The following is an 18,622-nucleotide window of genomic DNA, read 5'->3' as shown; positions in this document are numbered from 1 at the left end:
CTCAACTTAGTACTAACACTTTAAATTTTAATTTGTAAAAAACAAAAATCAAAACCTAGTCGTCTCTCATCCTCTTTCTACTCTCTCAGAATTTTTCAAGATTTTACTTCGTTCATTCAGTCACCATCGAAATTTTTTATTTAAATTTAAATAAAAATTTAAAATAAACAATTAAATTAAATTGTGTTTATTATATTTGTATCATATTTCATATATATATATATATATATGGTATATGATGTAATTTCTTATTTTATTCAATGTACTTTATATTTAAATAGAAAATTAACATGATCAATAAAAAATTAAATTGCTTTTATTTTTCAAGTTGGTTCCCTTTATGTTTTTCCCCTGATTTTAATTAATTTTCTTTTCAATAATTTCAAGATTCTTGATTTTTAGTCTCTCAAATTTGTATATTGAGTGTTTTTGCACCCTCTTAGTTGGATTAAGTGTTTTTTTCACTCTCACAGTGGGATTTTATTGTATTTTTCTCTCATTTTATTCACATAGTAGTTCTTTTGATTTAGTATCTCATGGATTGTTGATTGTTGATTACTTTTGATTCAAGAATATAAATCTTTAAGTTCAGATAATGATATTGGAATGAGAAAAATTGTTTGACATTTTTTAATTCTTGTGCGATGGAAAAAGTTTATTTTATCATCTTATTTGAAAAAGCATCAGAAGATTTCAATTTTTTATATTCATATTTCTTATTCTGTAAATATTATTATGTATTCACATTATTATTCTTTATTAATAAATTGTCATTTTTCTTAAAAAAAAAAAAAACTAGAGATATATTGAATATTGAATCTATTATGGGAAGTACTTGCCTTGTGTTTTAATCTTTTTAGCAATATCAGCTATTGTAGTAGTTGTTAAAAAAAAAAAAAAAACTATAAAATGTTAGAGTATTTAAATTTTCGTACAAAACTATCTTAATTTTTAAAAACGTAAAAAAGACTAAAAAAATGTTAAGAGTATTTAACGTTCGTACAAAATAATTTTAATTTATAAAAATTATTATAAAAACTATATTAACTGACGCTACGCTACAATTAGTAGAAATTGAATTTTAACTTGATAAACAATGCTAGAAGCTAACTCCAAATTTGTTGCTAAACGAGCCTTTACATTAATGCACCCTATTTTTTTTAGCGCGGCTTCTATTATAAATGGGCTTGCCGCCAGAGTACATCCTATGCAGTCCAGCGAATGAGATCATTGGTTTATAAGTTTTTATTAAATGGGCTGTTCTTGGGCCTTTTCTCTTTTTATGGAATCCTTGTGCTTTTCTTGACATAAAAATCTCACAGGATGATTTTATGTATTGGCTATCTGCACAAATTTAGAAACTAAATTTATACGGACGTATACATCATTTGCCCCTGCACCTGCACAAAAAAATCTTGCGGCCCCTTTTGCTTTCAAAATGATCTTATAACACTTTAAAATTGTAAAGTTATTAATATCACACCCATATTAATCCAGTCAGCAACACGTGAGAAAATAAATTATTTTCCTGTTCGTGAACTTGTAAAATATTCCTAGATGACATTTAAAAAAAAAAAATTTATTACTAAGTTAATTAGAATATTATTAAACTTATTTTTTTCTTTCTCTCATCCTATTTTCTTTCTGCAAATTCACGCTAGATTTGGATTATTCCCAAACTAAACCAATCTCATCTCTCTGTTACGATGGCCGAAGTTGATGAAAGCGGTGGCCAGAGGTGCTGCTGGTGATGTGAGGTGGTCAGATCGGTGGAGCTTTGAGCTTCAATGAATGAAAAACGAAAGGAATAAGGGAGGGGGGTTGTTGTAACACCCGCCGCCCAGTCTCGAAAGACCCGACGGCGGATGCCACATTTGGTGCCGGAGACACCGTCTTAACTTAACATATAAATCATAAGACTAAAATTTATAATTACATACTTCAATTATATTTCAAATAACATAATATCTGAAAATGTAACAATTATACATGCCATCATTCTTCATTATATAAATCTCAATCGACTACTACCAAATTAGTCACTTTTGCTCTTCAAATCTTCAAGTAGCAACCACGATCTTCAACCTACACGTGATAAAAATCGACGCACTGAGTATAAAACTCAGTGGTGCTCATAATTCACATACTTACCAAAGTTGCGATGGCAACTTACTTTAAACACAAATTTCGTAAAATCATTTATAATCATAAAATCATTAAATTTCAACATACATTTACATTTATAGCAAAAGAAATATCAAATAAACTCTTACTTAATAACATAAATCATTTAATTCTTTATACCATAAATCCTTTACTTAAACATTTAATCACTATAAATACTTTAGTTCTTTACTTAGAATATCAAATAAACTTATAATTATAACATAATAATGTAATTCTTTCAAATCATAAAGTCATTACTTGAACATTTATTATACCAATACATATACTCTTTATTTAATACCATGTACCGAAATATCATGCTTTAACAATTCATTTGATAACATAATCCTTAAGTTCCAAAGTAAGGTTTACTAAAATAATATGATCTCATTCGTTTATTGTCTTACAAATATTTTCCATAGGGCTCGCATACACTTAGGAGAAAGAGAAGCAGATAAGTTTTCATAACTTATTCATAATGGCCTTAGGTCGCCAACCTTTTCATAACATATAGAGCGCGTCCGCCCTAACAGAACAGAAGACACCCACGTGTCTAGCATATGATCATAGCTTCTTATCAGAATGGCATCAAATGCCGAGCATGCTCATCAGACAGAATAAAAATCAAATCACGCATCAAATTCACACTAAGTATATTAGAGCCCAAAATCCTTGTTTTAATTCTTACTTCATATCACTTATCAGAAAACTTGTCTTATTCTTTAGTCTTCTTAAATTCATAATGTAAGCTTACTTTAGAATCATACTTAAACATAATTACTGAACATAGACATTTTATTATCATATGAAATCATACATGTAAGCTTACTTCAGAACTTAAGTAACTCATATACTTAAACATAATTACTTAATATAGGAAATTTATCATAAATCCCTTTTCTTTTAAAACTTTCTTAAAGTCATAATGAAATTTATCATAAGAAATTTCTTATCATATAAAATCATATTTTCCTTATTCAACATGCAAAGCACATACACCATAAATACCCATTTCGTTGTTAAAACTCTAAGCATATATAAGTTATCAAATAATCATACTTATGTCATATATATAAAATAATTAAATAAGCTTTACTACACTAAGGTGGTACCAAGGGGAGGAATTTCCTTCTCCAATCAAGCATGCTAACATAACTCTTATGCACAAAAGTATCCATTTCAACCCTCATCATGCATTATCTAAACCAATTCCACACTTTGTCAATTTATATCCATTTCAACATATCCACTACAACACTTGTCAAACTTATTGTCAAGTAAATGCTAAACCACACAAATAATCAAGAGAACTTCATCACACATGATTTATACATACTTTTATCCAAATAAACCTATGATTTAAGACATAGAAAATTTCCAGCATTAATATAATCTTGACCTTTGCTGGGTTTTTAAGACATAACTTAAGTTCTGTATCTCCAAATTGAGTGATGTTTGATTCATTAGAAAGCTAAGACAAAATACTACAAATGTTATGAAGGGACCATAACCCAGATAAATCTGCAAGATAGGCAAAATAAGCTAGGAACACAGACTGATAGTCCAGACCAGATTCAGCAGAACCAAGTCCAATGTTTATTGAATTTCTCCGTAACCAGACACTCAAATTAAACCAATCCAACACCAGGGCAATCTCAAGACACAGGGTAACAAATCTCATGAAGAGCTCAACACCTAATCTTGCCATTATGGTGGTCAAAATAGTCACTCAATCTATTGCTGCATGTGGTACGTTACAACAGAGTCAGTTTAGGTGTTTTAGTCATAAGTTGAGCTATATATATCAAAATTGGACACAAGAGGATGGGTTGAAAAGCTAAGAAATATACTACAACTTTTATGAAGGACTCAAATACAGAGGGAAAATAAAACGAATAGAAAAACAGTCCTTAAACACACCCATTAACATTTTGTCCTAATTTCAGCTTACTTAAATCATATACAAGGTAGAGATTTCTACCACATACTCACTACTCATCAAATATCATCTTAAGATCACAAATCCTCAAAGAATAACAAGAAAACTTAAGGCCTTATTCATCAATAGGTTCTGCCACTCTTGGAGGATGAAGAAGAAAATGTTTTCCTCATCAATTCAACATATAAGCATGCTTAGAAATCTCCCAAGAACACATGTATACCACCAAAATTCAATAATCAAATTATTTCATATAAAATTTCCAATTTTCACAAAATAGTATAAACTTCACAAAATCAAAAATTTAAACAAGGTAAGAGGATTTATGAACACTTACCTTAAACATAAGCTCTAACAAGCTTAAATCAAACTCTTGAAGCCTTGATTTTCCCTTGTCTTTGGTAGGAAGTGCTCCACCCTTTGTCCTCCAAATTACTTGAAATTATTCACTAAATATCATTTCTCAAGCTTTAAACTCTAGGATTGATTCCTTAAATCAAGTTAAATGGGTTGAATTTGATGGATTTGGCTAAGGATGAAGTTGAAGAAAAACAAAGAGAAGAAGAAGAAGAAGGAGATAGCCAACGCCAAAGAGAAGAAGAAGGAGAGAAAGTGGTTGCTCAAATTATTGAGCACAAGGATATTTTAGTCTTTTCTCAACATTGGATGGCTAGGATTGAGTCATTGTAATCTAATGGCTACAAATATTCTCCAAATTAAATTCTTTTAAAATATTATTTAACACAATAAAATCCACAATAAAATCCTCAAATTTACTCCATAAAAATAATTCATCTAATTTCCTTAATTAATATAACACCATTTCAAATTTACTCCATACACATATTGCCTCTAATTTTCTTAATTAATATCACTCCTTAATTAACTATTCACTAATTTTCTAAATTCTCCAAAAATATTCATTACTTACTTTCTACCCATAAAAATAATGTATACATACTCCAGAAATATTAAAGAAAATATTAAACATACATAGTAATTTTTCCGGACAAAAATAATATTTATTCCCGGACCGATGATACTATTCACAGACCGATAACTTACTATTTCAGACACAGAAAAATGGGGCGTTACAGTTGTGGTGTGATCGGGAAGGGGGAGAAGGAATTTTGGGTTAATTGTTGGTTTGGTTCAATTTTGATTTGATTTGACTCGATTCATGAATTTTTTGTTGCATATTCAACGTGGCAAAATTAATTGTGACTTGGAATTGTAATTTTCCATGTCATCCGAGCGTGTTGTGCACAGCCAGTTTACAATTTGTGTGCAATTATTATAAAAAGTAAAATTCAGGTACCACAAAATCACTTTAAAAAGTAAAAGAAGCCACAAGACTTTTTTTTACGCAAATTCAAAGGATAAAATATGTATTCAGCCAAAATTATATTAAGTGACAATGACATTTATGTTAGTTAAAATCTTATTTAAAAAAATCATATTTTAAAGTTTTTTTTAAGGAACATTTTTAAGTTAATGGAGTTGCATTACTTTCCTGCATAAAGAAAAACTTGTAAAAAAATTTACAATAAAATATTTCGTCACTTAAATTATATAAAACTAATATTTCAAAAAAAAAAAAAAAAAAAAAAAAAAAATATATATATATATATATATATATATATATATATATATATATATATATATATGTTACAAGTTGTTGAGAAAGAAATCAAGGTATTGAAGATTCAGAAAAATTATTATTTTGATAATTAATTAACAAACTAGTTACTGATATAAATATTTATAGCTTTTCTTAATATTGTCTTCAAGTGGAAATATCTAATATTATATATTTTAATTTTAATTTTATTATTAAAAAATATAAATTATTTTGATTTGTTAAAATGTCAAGCAAGTAAAGTTCTACTTATGTATATGAGTAATTTGTAATACTTTATATAATTATTTTTAATCGATTATATTTTTTAAAAAAATTATAAATAAGTGTCAGTTTCACATAAGACAAGGCTCTAGATCTCATTTCATACTACTTAATTTGTAATACTTTATATAATTATTATTAATGGATTATATTTTTTAAAAAAATTATAAATAAGTGTCAGTTTCACATAAGACAAGGCTCTAGATCTCATTTCATACTACTTATCCATGTAAATCTATCATGGAATATTTGTAATAAGAAATTAAATATATACCCGCAGAAGTAGAAAATCAAAAACCTCAGGGAGGTTTTTGATATTAAAGAAACGTTGAAGGATTAAAAAAAAACATGGTACGAATTTGAAGACCACATTGCAAATTTGCAATTACCATTTACTTCAGCTAATCATGCGTAGGACAAAAGGCTCCAATTACAGAAGAAAGAAATAATCGCTCACATATTCTGTATCTGACGCCTGACTTTTCGCTCTCTGTCTCTCTCTCAAGACCAGAAGATCGCTCTCTGGCTTCAACATCACAATACAAAGGGTTTTACCATCTCTGCAACAGCCTAGGTACCGTTTTAATCTCATCTCCGATCTCTGTTTCTCCCAATTTGCCCTCTTCTTATATATGCTCTTTATCTCTGATTTTCTTTCGCAGATTTTAGTTATTGATCTATTGAATTGGAATTGTGGTTCGTTTCTGTACTTTTTTGGTGATAATCAATTTTATCATTCTTTTTTAATTTTTAGTGCTTATTTTTTTGAGGATTGCGCTTTGTACGTAAAGATCAAAATTTTTATACTTTTTCTGGTTAAGTTTGTTACGTTGATAATGTTTTCATTTGGGTTTTCCTTATCATTGAGTGGGTCGAAGGTTGTGTAGGCTTTTATTGCTTAGTAGTAATGGGCCAAATTTTGCCTTTTCTTTCAGTGTAATTAACATTTTAGCTAATGATAGTTTATTTGCACATGATTTCTGTTTATATTGTATTCTGAGATGATTTTTTAATCTTGCTGCAGTTTGTATTGATGTTTGATTTGATTTGGGAGTTCTTGTCATAACTCTGAGCACTTGTGCTGTTTTATAACTGGAGCTGATTTTTCTAGTTTTTAAATCAACTAAGTTGAAATTTGCAACAAAATTATAAATGTATTTGTCGGGCTTTTGTTTTGGATTTGAAATATAAGTATGAGATCAACGTAATTTTTTGATTGTCAACTTTGTTGGGTTAGTTATTATCCCTGCTCTACATTTATGTTTTGTCTTTTGTGTGCCTCTATTCATATGCTTATTATTTAAGTGGGATAGATGGTTTTGAGGCTATGTTTGATGAGCTTTTAATGGAATGTAATCAAAGACATTTTCCTTTGATTATATTATGTTCTGTTCGATTATGGCTCATCCAAACTTACTCCAAGTGTAGTCTATATTTGTAATCTACCTCATTAGACTGCATTAGTACAAAAATAATACCTGTGATTTATTGAGTTTTAAGAGTAAGCCTTTAGCTCCTTTTATCAGAAGCCATATAAGAACTGAACATTTGAATTAGTAGAAATTATAGCATACATTGAGCGTTTTTCAGATAGAAATCTTGATTCATGGAAAAAAGTTGAAATACCCATTTTGGTTAGTTCAGCTTTATTGAACTTGTATCAACTGTTTATAGCATCTAAATGGTGCAGGTTATGTAACTTTGTTTTCTACTTTCATCATGCTTAGTTTTGAGCTTGAAAGCTGTTATGTAAGTTGGTTTTTATCTAAATGATGTATTATGTTTTTTTTTTTCACAGGGAAGTATTCAGATTCTAGTGCATCTAGGTGCTTTAAAGGCTGTAAATGTTACAGGGATATAGCTGCTTTTAATTGTTGTTTGGCTATCTGAAAATGTTATATGACGAAGTCCTGAAGGCTGTTTTTCCTTTGCTGGATGGCATAGACCTTGCTTCTTGTATGGTAGTTTGCAAACAGTGGAGAGATATAGCCCAAGATGATTACTTTTGGAAATGCCTATGTGCCAAGAGGTGGCCTTCAATTTGCAAGAGGCCTAACCCTCCCACTGTAACCTACTACAAGCTATATCAAATATTTAATAAAAGACAGCATCGCCAATCCCTGCTTCCCCCAAGGCTTTCTTTTGATGATTTAGAATTTTTCTTCGATATTTGGACTGATGAAAACAATGAAAATTTGATATTCTCAGAAGTAGTCCCTGGCCCTGTTTTGTTGGCTGGAATCAAAGTCCCACCGCCTGGAATTTGCGACATACTTAAATTTCACCTCGAAGGTCCTGATTATAAAATGACTCTACCTCTTGAGCCACGGGTCAAAATCCCTTTGAGCCAGACTGTTAGTGTTTCAGTGCTTGTAGGGCGCAAAGATTCCAACAAAGTTGCTTGTGTAATTAATAGATCGATGTTTGAATATATAGATCGATCAGCCTATAGGGCTATGGCGTTCGAGTACCTTGATTTCTCCCCAGCACACCCATTCGTTCCTGGTATACGAGCATGGATTTCCTTACTCTTCATGGACGACGGAAGAGATGAGGGTGTTATAGATGTTTTTGGGATTGAAATGGATTTCCGTGATGCTGCAAACTCCAGGGAGGAGGTATTGTGGTTATTAGACATGCTTGATTGGAAGTGAAGGTGTTGAACTGTGATGACGAAGCTAAGATACAAGGCACCTATCTCTATCGAATCAGGCATGATGTCTATGGAGAAGACTTCGAGCTGTCTATCCACGGTGTTGGTCTGACTTTGAGTTTCATCATTAAAATTACATATTCAAAGTTTGTAAATGTTTTCTTATTTGTAGTCATCAATTCATATGGAGTCATGGACATAGTTTCTGTTGAAGGTCCTGTGACATTGTTCTTACTGATAGGTTCCTGCTTCCTCGTATCAAACATTTGTAATAATAATATGCTTGCATAATTCAGCTGTGTTCATTAGAGTGAGTTAAATGTGCTATTGTTAGTTATTTTTCAGCATCAAGTGAAATCCACCACTATAGGTGCCGGGTTGGAGCAGGCATGGTGACCATTTTGGGTCCTCACCTGCTGGTGGCTTGTTTCCTGTGGCCTTTTTGGTTCTTTGAGTCTGAGTCAAAAGTTTCAAAGAGGGGCTAGGGATAACCAATCATTGGTGGTTTTATTAACAGTATTCGTATCTAACTTCTATAAATGGGTTTAGAATTTCTTTTATTTATTTGGTTGGAATGAAAATAAAAACAATTAACTTCAAAAAATTTTATTTTTAAAATAAAGAAATAAATAAAATGTATTGATAATCTGAAAAATTATCTAATATGTTATATTAAAATAAAGAAATAAATAAAATTTATTGATAATCTGAAAAATTATCTAATATGTTATATTAAATTATTAATGGGTGTGAAAAACAAAGTTCTCCTAGTTTTTGCAGTGACAGGTACTGGTTACTGGAAAGAAATCATGTTCCTGACATGTTAAATTGCAAGTTTCTCAATGTATATATGTGTATCCTCTACAAGAATGGTTGATAAAAGACATTAAGCATAAAGCAAACACAAGAAACAAAAGAGTGAAGCTTGAGAGCAAGTGAAAACAAATCAGTAAACCAAAAATAGCTAATAGGTAATAGTATGACAACAAATATTTAAAACCAATGTTAAAAACACAAACTTGGATTCCAAAGATTCTTAACTTCAAGATTCAAATGAGGAGCAATGCAAATAAAGACGATTCCAAGACTTCTATATATAAAGCAAAATTATCAGAGTTAAAAAAACAAAAAACACCTGAAACCTGAAAGCAGTGAAAAAAAAAAAAAAAACAAAAGATATGAGCAGAGTTCATATCTTAGCTATACCTTATCCTGCACAAGGCCATGTGATTCCTTTAATGGAGCTTTCGCAGCGATTGGCGAAATATGGATTTAAAGTCACATTTGTGAACACTGAATATAATCACAAAAGGGTATTGAATGCATTGGAGAATAAGGATTATGTTAGGAATCATATTAGTCTAGTTTCAATCCCAGATGGGTTGGAACCTTGGGAAGATAGAAATGATTTAGGGAAGTTGACTGAAGCATTTTTAAAGGTGATGCCTCGAAAGCTAGAGGAGCTAGTTGACAGAATAAATGCGTCAGAAACTGAAAAGATTACTTGTATTATAGCTGATGGAAGTATGGGATGGGCTCTTCAAGTGGCAAAGAAGATGAAAATTCGCCGAGCCGCCTTTTGGCCTGCATCAGCTGCATTACTGTCTTTGTCATTGGCTATACCAACTTTAATTGATGATGGAGTCATTGACAATAATGGTAAGAATTTCTATTATAAACCTTCAACCTGTTTTACTGCAATATATAAAACAAGCTATTTAGATTAGCAATTGAATGATTTGAATTCTGCATAACACTAGTAATGGTCTAAATATGAAATCACATGTTTCAAATTTTCAATTTGTCAAGGATCTCTACTGAAGAACCAGATGATTCGGTTGGCTCCAACAATGCCTGCTATAAAAACTGCGGATCTAGTATGGGCTTGTATTGGTGACTTGACTACACAGAAAGTAATATTTGATGTCTCAGTTGCAAACAACAGGGCTATGAAATTGGCTGACTGGATAATTTGTAATTCGGTATATGAACTTGAACATGGAGCTTTTACATTGTCTCCTAAGATTTTACCCATAGGACCGCTTCTGGCAAGCAATCGACTAGCAGACTCCTTAGGCTATTTCTGGCTTGAAGATTCAGCTTGTTTAAAATGGCTGGACCAGCAACCAACTAAATCAGTAATTTATGTTGCATTTGGCAGCTTCACTATTTTTGACAAAACCCAGTTCCAAGAATTAGCACTAGGACTTGAACTTTCTGGCAGGCCATTCTTGTGGGTTGTGAGATCGGATATTACTACTGACGGAAATGCTTACCCTGAAGGATTTCAAGGGAGGGTAGCTACCTATGGGAAGATGGTGACTTGGGCCCCTCAACAGAAGATTCTTTCTCATCCTTCTATTGCTTGTTTCTTGAGCCATTGTGGTTGGAATTCTACAATGGAAGGTGTGGCTAACGGAGTCCCTTTCTTGTGCTGGCCGTATTTTGCTGACCAATTTCTTAATGAAAATTACATTTGTGATATTTGGAAAGTGGGATTGAAATTTAACAGAAACGAAAGTGGGATCATTACAAGAGATGAAATTAAGAATAAGGTGGAACAAGTTCTGAATGATGAAAAGATTATGGAAAGGGCTTCAAAATTTAAAGAAACAGCTAATACAAGTGGTGGAGAAGATGGTTATTCCAACAAGAATTTCAATAATTTCATTGAATGGATATTAAGGCTTAAAAGCATGTAGTTTTGGTTTATTCCAGCTTTAATCTTTCCATTCCACTTGTATGATTGCAGCATAAGAACAATAATATTGTTGAAAACATTTTAATGTTTGATATGATTTTTTTTTTTTCTGTATATTGTCTGCTTTACAATACATTTACAAATGATAAACCTGAAGACAATAACAATGGTGGTAACACCTGATTGACTATTTTAATAATCTACAAGAATTATTGATAATGAAGTTAAGCATGGAACCAACAGAAAAAAACAACAGATTTCATACATAAGTCATAAACCAGACACAAGAGCAAATAAGTCAAAAAACAAAAAGAATAAACAACTTGGTTACCTCATCGAAAAAACAATGATGGCAGATATATAGTTTGTAGTTACATTCAAATGCAGATCAATACACAAACAAGAAGACAATGCCTTGGGAATTAACTATTGATATTTCAGTATTTTCTCCTATATAAAATAGCACGAACCTAGTTATGAAATAGCACACGACGCCTGCAAAAAGTTCAAAACGGAAGAAAATCAAAGAACTATGGTTCCTTCGATGAAACTTTCACATTTGTTAGCATAGAGTACAATCACAAAAGAGTATTGAATGCATTAGCAGAAAAAGATCATCTTCTGCGTCAAATCTGTTTAGTTTCAATCCCAGATGAGACGGAACCCTGGGAAACAGGAATGACTTAGTAAGGTAACTGAATCAATCATTAGAATCATGCCAAGAAAGCTCGAAGAGCTCATCGACAGTATCTGAAGTTGAAAAGATTACTTTCATAATTCCTGATGAGGGCATGGGATGGGCTCTTGAAGTTGCAGAGAAGAGAAAAATACAAAAGACAGTCTTTCGGCTTGCATCAGCTGCAATCCCGTCCTCCGTTTCTAATGTCCAGAAGCTAATTGATGAGGAATAATTAACTCAATACACAATTAACCCGGCCAAATACATAAATATGCCCCTGGACTTTCATAAAAAAATCCTGTGACACCCCAAAGTCTGCGAATGATCGATTATGCATCAGAAGTTGTCAATTTCGTTATTTTTAAACACTCCACAGCCCTGCGTGAAAATCACTTGTCAAGTTGTGGCATTTAACTGTTAAAAATGTGGTAAATAACAAATTGAGGTGGACATTTTCGTACTTTCCACACTCTCCTTCTCCAATTTACCCACTACCATCTCTTCAGCGTGTCCTCTCTCTTTCTCTGCAACTAAATTGTTTCCTTTCCCTATATTCCCTTCATCGAATCTTTCAAATTATTCACATGGGCTTGCCTTTAATTTCAAATTAATGAATGAATGCAAATAAAATGCTAACTGGTTTAATTTTATCCATACAATCTTGATATGAAAATTGATGTATGACTGAGAAATTTATCTAAATCTGCAAGTTTCCATTGAAAAAATAAATTGTAAAATCAAAAGTTATGGAACAATACTTTGATTGCAGAACACTATTTTATATACTTTCTGAAAGAACAAAAAAGAAAGAATCATAGGAGAAAAGCAACTTCTTCTAATTACAGTTACACAAAAAAAAAAAAAACTACATCAAGGGAGGAGATTAAAACCGAGAATGGTAACTTGAATCCAGGCAGGACACTAAGTTGAATTAGATATATTCAATTCAAATCCCTCTCCTTGGAAAGTATCTCTCAATTGATTCTGAATCTTCATTTATAACTGGAAAATCTATCCATGCATATGTAATCTGAGATTCCAATTGAAGGCTAGACTTGCCTTTTTTTTTTTTTCACTATCAACGGTTCAAAATGTTGGGGACCATAAATTATTATTATTATTATTTTTTATTTTTTAAAAAAGAAGGACCACGATATGTAACAGATGATTAATTCATATCCATTGCAGCTGTGTCGGCAAAGAGTTTAAGTGGATTTATATATAAAATTCACAAATTTCTCCTGGTTTTAAAATGATTTTCATATAATGAATTATATATATATATATATATTGGAAGAGTTAAAAGGTGCTTAATAGATGCCCGGATTTAAAATAATAATAATAATAATAATAAAGCATATTATTTTTAAATATGTGATACGTGTTCGAGTGTATATAAGAGATGTTAATGTTTAACATGATTAAGGTATAAATATGTTCGATCTTCTGTAGTGTTTATATTTTTTAATTTATAAATAGTTAAAAATAAAAAAGAAAAACAGTCAAAATAAAGAGAGAGAAAGAAAAATATTCCGAGCACTAATTAATATAAGATATATTTAAAAGTGGAATATTATATATATTTTAAATGAATTTACTGAAATTTGATTTCAGACGTTCTTTTTAAAAGAAGTTTAATTAGATTTTAATGAGATTGAATGATAAGTTTGGTAAATGATAGAACAAACCCTTAATGGTCCTGGTTTGTAATCGCGGAATTAGCCGGTGGCCAGTGACGATAGCCGTCCCTTTAATTTTAATTTTTTTTTTAAATTTATCTTATAAAATATAAAATATTTACTTTTTTTTCTAACCTTCTTTCCTTTATTTTTTTATCCTTTGTTCAGTCAATTGGCGCCAATGAACTCCTCACTGGTCAGTGGTCATGAGTACCTTTCCTTTTTCTGCCTCTAAGTCACCATTCCCTTCATCATTAAAGTGTGTGCTTAATAATTATAGCAATAACTAACTAATTAAGGACATAAAACTGTTTTTCTGTTTTCCCTTTTCCTTTTTCAATCACATATTTGATTATTATTCCCTAACTCAAATCATTATTAGCATATAATTACACACTAATTGTTATTTGTTTCACTTTAGTTATATAAAGACTGAGAGATTTCAGGTTCAAGTTCTTTTGATTATAAAAATTTTCATCATTTTAGTGAGTAAAGAGGAGAACTACTCCTATTGTGTAGCCCATAACGTTCTTTCGGCACATTGAAAATTTCAATGAATCAAAAAAATTCAAATTAATAGATCTCAAAATGATATTTTTTATGAAAGATATTATAAATGGAAAATGATAAAAATAAACAAATGAATGAAAAGAAAAAAGGGGCAAAAGTCCCTTAAAAATTGGCTTTGGCACATGGGCTTTCTTTGGCAGCAGAGTAACTTGTCACTGTCATGACAATCAAAGTTATAGGCACTGAGGAGGAGAGAGAGGTGGCCATTTTTTTCACTTAGATATTATGCCAAATATCAGAAGGCACCCACTCTCTTTGCACTGCAACTTCTGTCAAGCTCAACTATGTGCACTGTCACTAACCGTTCTTACACTTCCTCCCTCCCATCCCATCTTCTTCTATACTTAACATCTTTCATTCTCAATCCTTCCTTCTCTTCTTTAATTATCCATTTTAGGTCAAAAGCTTCTGATGCTGAACAAACTATCTCCAGTCCTATAACAGGTTGCAAATGTAGAAACATAATGAAATAGTAGTCTTGGAAATATGTATACATCTTTTCTTTTCTAAGAATATATTTGATGTTGAAATCTAAGGCCTTGTTTGGTGGCAGGTACAAATAAACTCAGAAAATTGAGTTGACTTTATATTTAATTTGCGTTATCAATTTAATTAATTTTCAGAAAACGAACCATTCTACTTTCCGAAAGAATGAAGTTCCGTAAAAAAAATCTTAAAAAGTTGCACTTTTCTAATTAACTGAAACATATTTATTGATTTATAATTATCATTTAAATATGTTTAAATTATATAATATAAGTATTATACTTTTTTGTAATTTCATAGCAATTTACTTAATTTTTGAGAAATTAGCTTACATGCAAAGCAAAACTGAGTGCATGTCCAAATAAAAAAGAGGATTTCTAGTTAATAAATTAATTAACTTTCAAATCCCAATGCAAAAAACTGGGATTCTTTGATCATTGTCTCTAATTATGACAAAATTCTATATATATCCGAATTAAATAACACATATATAAATATATTAATTCAACTAAGTTATACTGAGAGTAATATAACATGCAATAATATGAAACTGTGATTTTGGATTTAATCAGAGCTAATTTAATGAAAAAAAAATATGTATTTATTTAATTAATAATTTTGATCAATGATATTATAGTACCACTTAGAACATTTAATGTAGAATTAATTAATAAACCAATTAAATATATATAATACTTAATTTTTTCTGCTAATAATTAAAATAAAATGAAGGGAAAAAGCATAAACATGAAACTAACATGAGAGCTAGCTTCTCAAAAGGTTGTGAGCACTATAATATATAGTAATTAACAAATTGCAAAAACTTAATTTCTTCTCTTCCATTTTCCCTTCAACCAAATTAACAAAGAAACATTTTTCCAAAAAAAAAAAAAAAAAAAAAAAAAAGAAAATCTAAATAAAAAAAGCAAGATAACCTTTTTTTTTTTTTTCTTTTTCACTAACAAATAGAGTCAGCAAGAATTATGATACAGCAGCATTATTAATATTATTGTCAGGTTGAGTAGTAGATCCATAAAACTCAATCAATCTCTGCAAAACAAAGACTTGGGTCCTCAAAAGGACAATGTAATCTGCAGTTTCTTGAAACAACTGCTCAGCCTTTACAGTCTCTCCATTGTTGGCTGGAATGAGATTCTTCAGAGCTTCCAGCTTCTCTGATACCTTAGACTTGGAGAAGCACGTGCGTCCTCCATTAATGGTGCTTCTTTTAGCTTTACGAAATCTTCTTTGACAAGTTGATGTTCTTCTTCTTCTTGGTGTCTTTCCTAGTGAAATCTTTGAATTCTTTGAGACTGAGCTCATGGCCTCTGGTTTATGTGTTTTACAGAGAAAGAGAAAGAGAAAGATTGATGAGTCTCTGTTATAGGGCAAGGAAGCAGTGAGTCGTGGTTTAAGTAATAGGGGGTTTAAAAATTGCCACTTGGTTTGTGTTTTATTACGGAAGTACCACTGTTGGCGTTTTGTTTGTCTGATTATCTCCTGTAATCTTGTCCTCTCGCCCTTTTTTTTTTTTTAAAAAATTTTGCTTCTGGATTTGATTGGAATTAATCTTTCTTTTTCTTATATAAAAAAAGCTCTCTTTTTATTTATTGAAAATCGTAATAGATCCGAATAATATTATAGGTTACATAACGAGATTATTTTCTTTTCAAAACTCATTATAGATTAGTGAAAACTCTTATAACCGAAATGACTTCAATTATTAATATTGATAAGAACACGACCAAACGGTGGGCTTGAATTAATCTTTTTAGCACCAATATGATTACAACTGTTTAATATTAAATTATTTTAAGAAATTTAAATATTAAGTATAAGTTAAGCTTCATCTGACAATTATGTACATTATAAATAAATATTTTAGAAAAAAAGTCTAAACTTTTGGCACGAAACTATATAGTATAATTGAACTGCTTAACCTTAACAATGAAATCAAAGTTGAAAATGTGCCCATAAATTTTATTTTATTATTTTATTTTTATTGCATTTCCACTTATTATGTTAATATGAAATCTATTGATAAAATATTTAACTATACACAAATAATTAGAGAATTAAAATTCACCTTCTTAATCTTTTTGTGTTCTGGTGAAGTTTCTTCTAATTCGATGTGTTATTTTTTCTTATGAGTATGATTTAATTTTTGTTATCGCTACCATCAAAATTTCTTCAAAACAGAAAATAGTGATAATTGTTTATGAGACAAATAATTGATTATTAGGTTCGAATTATACTAATTTTGTTTGAAAAGCTAATGGTTGAAAATTTCGAATTGCTATTATTAATAAAAGTTTTCACATGAATACCACTATTAATCTGAATATAAAAATTTGAAAATAAATATAGTGTGAAAATTTTATTTTTAAATTATCATCTGCTTAACCTTCTCTTAACTCTCACAAACTTTGCAACTTGAAGTGCTAACTTATATTTTAAATGGAATTAAAAAGAATTTGAAGATAATAATTTTTTCAAAAAATAAACTTTTACATGTTAATATCAACATACCAATTACTTTCAAACCTAAAATAATGTTAATGATTATTCCTATGCACAGCCGAAATATTTGGGGAGGAAAAATTCATAGACATATGATAATCAAATAATAGAAATTGCAAACTGATAATGTAAAACCAAATATTATTAATTAATAATAAATAAATAAGAAAAAAAAATAGGGAATGGGAAGGGTGAAGGAGTTGGACAAGGGAACCGGGAAATCTGCAAGATGGACAGATTTAATGGTCCAGATCATTTAATAGTAATTTTGTCTTTGATGGGTCCTATGATGTTGAACTGTGGGGTCGTGATTTAGTGGGATCAGGTCCTACTACTGTAGATAATTTTGTGCGGAGTTGAGGTTATTATTGGAATTGTACATGGAAAACGACACCAGTTTCGTATTGCACTTGAAAAGTTAGAAGCGGGAAGAGGGGGGCAGGGCAGGGCAGGGCACAACTTGCGAGCCAGGAAGGGCTGAATGTGTAAGGACTCTCACTTGCCAGCAAAAGCCTGCCTATCTGGATCCGCACATGCCAAACTTTAGGACTACACCACATTTCTATTCTTTTTATTCCCACTTTACCCCTAAGTCTTATCAATATTACCAATAAACCTGTTCGCTTGCTTGCTCTCCTAATTAGAAATTAGGTGATCTTCAACATCTTTATAAAAAGTTTATCAATATTACGTTTTTTTTTTTCCATCAAATAAATTCTTGATTTAATAAATATAATCAATTAGTCTGATCCATTTGCACTGGTAGAGTAAGACTAACTATCAATTTAATGCATACTAAGATATATCCTAATGGTAAATGCATATACGACCTAGCAATAGATTCATATTGATAATAGGCAGTTGAATTAAAAGAAGTAGATTATATAACTGCAACTGCAAGCTGAGATTTTGAAATTCGAAGTCATTATTATAGCTGTTGAAAGAATTTTACATAAGTAGCATATACAATGTGAATATATATAAATATTTTATTATTGAAAGATAAAATTATATTGACAAGTTAAAATGAGACAAATATTTAAAAACAACAAATCAAGATTAGTGGATAGATACTTGAAGATCATGAGATTGCTTAATAATTATATAAAATTAGTTAATAATTAATTAGATTGATAATGAAATCAAGTACCCAAAAAAAGGTGTAAAAGAAAAGTTAACTCAGAACAAACAAGTCACAACATTATTATATTTAGCTCAAAGTATAGCAAGACAAGGTTTCCTTTTCTTAAATATAATAATAAAAAGGAAAGAGGCAATTTAGATAAAACTGAAGGTCCCAAGGGTAATTCAGTCAATTGAAGAAGA

The 18,622-nt window shown here is 30.4% G+C and overlaps 3 protein-coding genes and 1 long non-coding RNA gene across 4 annotated transcripts; 2 read left to right on the top strand and 2 right to left on the bottom strand.

Moving 5' to 3' along the window:
• Nucleotides 1-1,916: 1,916 nt before the first annotated feature.
• LOC149497163 (uncharacterized) lies at nucleotides 1,917-4,694 on the bottom strand. The gene is made up of 2 exons (XR_016320415.1): nucleotides 4,443-4,694; nucleotides 1,917-2,085 (listed from the first exon to the last, which is right to left on the bottom strand). It is a non-coding gene; the product is annotated as an uncharacterized LOC149497163 (long non-coding RNA).
• A 1,729-nt stretch (nucleotides 4,695-6,423) lies between these two features.
• On the top strand, nucleotides 6,424-8,981 carry LOC105644149 (F-box family protein). The gene is made up of 2 exons (XM_012229422.4): nucleotides 6,424-6,582; nucleotides 7,807-8,981. The coding sequence occupies exon 2, from the start codon at nucleotides 7,901-7,903 to the stop codon at nucleotides 8,660-8,662; it is 762 nt and encodes a 253-aa protein (XP_012084812.1). The 5' UTR covers nucleotides 6,424-6,582; nucleotides 7,807-7,900; the 3' UTR covers nucleotides 8,663-8,981.
• An 828-nt stretch (nucleotides 8,982-9,809) lies between these two features.
• On the top strand, nucleotides 9,810-11,363 carry LOC105644192 (UDP-glycosyltransferase 83A1). The gene is made up of 2 exons (XM_012229465.4): nucleotides 9,810-10,320; nucleotides 10,471-11,363. The coding sequence occupies exons 1-2, from the start codon at nucleotides 9,840-9,842 to the stop codon at nucleotides 11,361-11,363; spliced, it is 1,374 nt and encodes a 457-aa protein (XP_012084855.1). The 5' UTR covers nucleotides 9,810-9,839.
• A 4,183-nt stretch (nucleotides 11,364-15,546) lies between these two features.
• LOC149497162 (transcription factor UPBEAT-like protein) lies at nucleotides 15,547-16,170 on the bottom strand. Its single transcript, XM_089720554.1, has one exon. It carries the CDS (start codon nucleotides 16,097-16,099, stop codon nucleotides 15,758-15,760), a length of 342 nt encoding a protein of 113 aa, XP_089576680.1. The 5' UTR covers nucleotides 16,100-16,170; the 3' UTR covers nucleotides 15,547-15,757.
• Nucleotides 16,171-18,622: the final 2,452 nt, after the last annotated feature.

The sequence above is a fragment of the Jatropha curcas genome, chromosome 4, assembly GCF_041381405.1.
Source record: "Jatropha curcas cultivar XTBG-Jc1 chromosome 4, XTBG_Jcur_1.0, whole genome shotgun sequence".
NCBI lineage: Eukaryota > Viridiplantae > Streptophyta > Magnoliopsida > Malpighiales > Euphorbiaceae > Jatropha > Jatropha curcas.
Note: the sequence above shows the minus strand (reverse complement) of the source record. Positions and strands in the feature narration are given on the sequence as shown.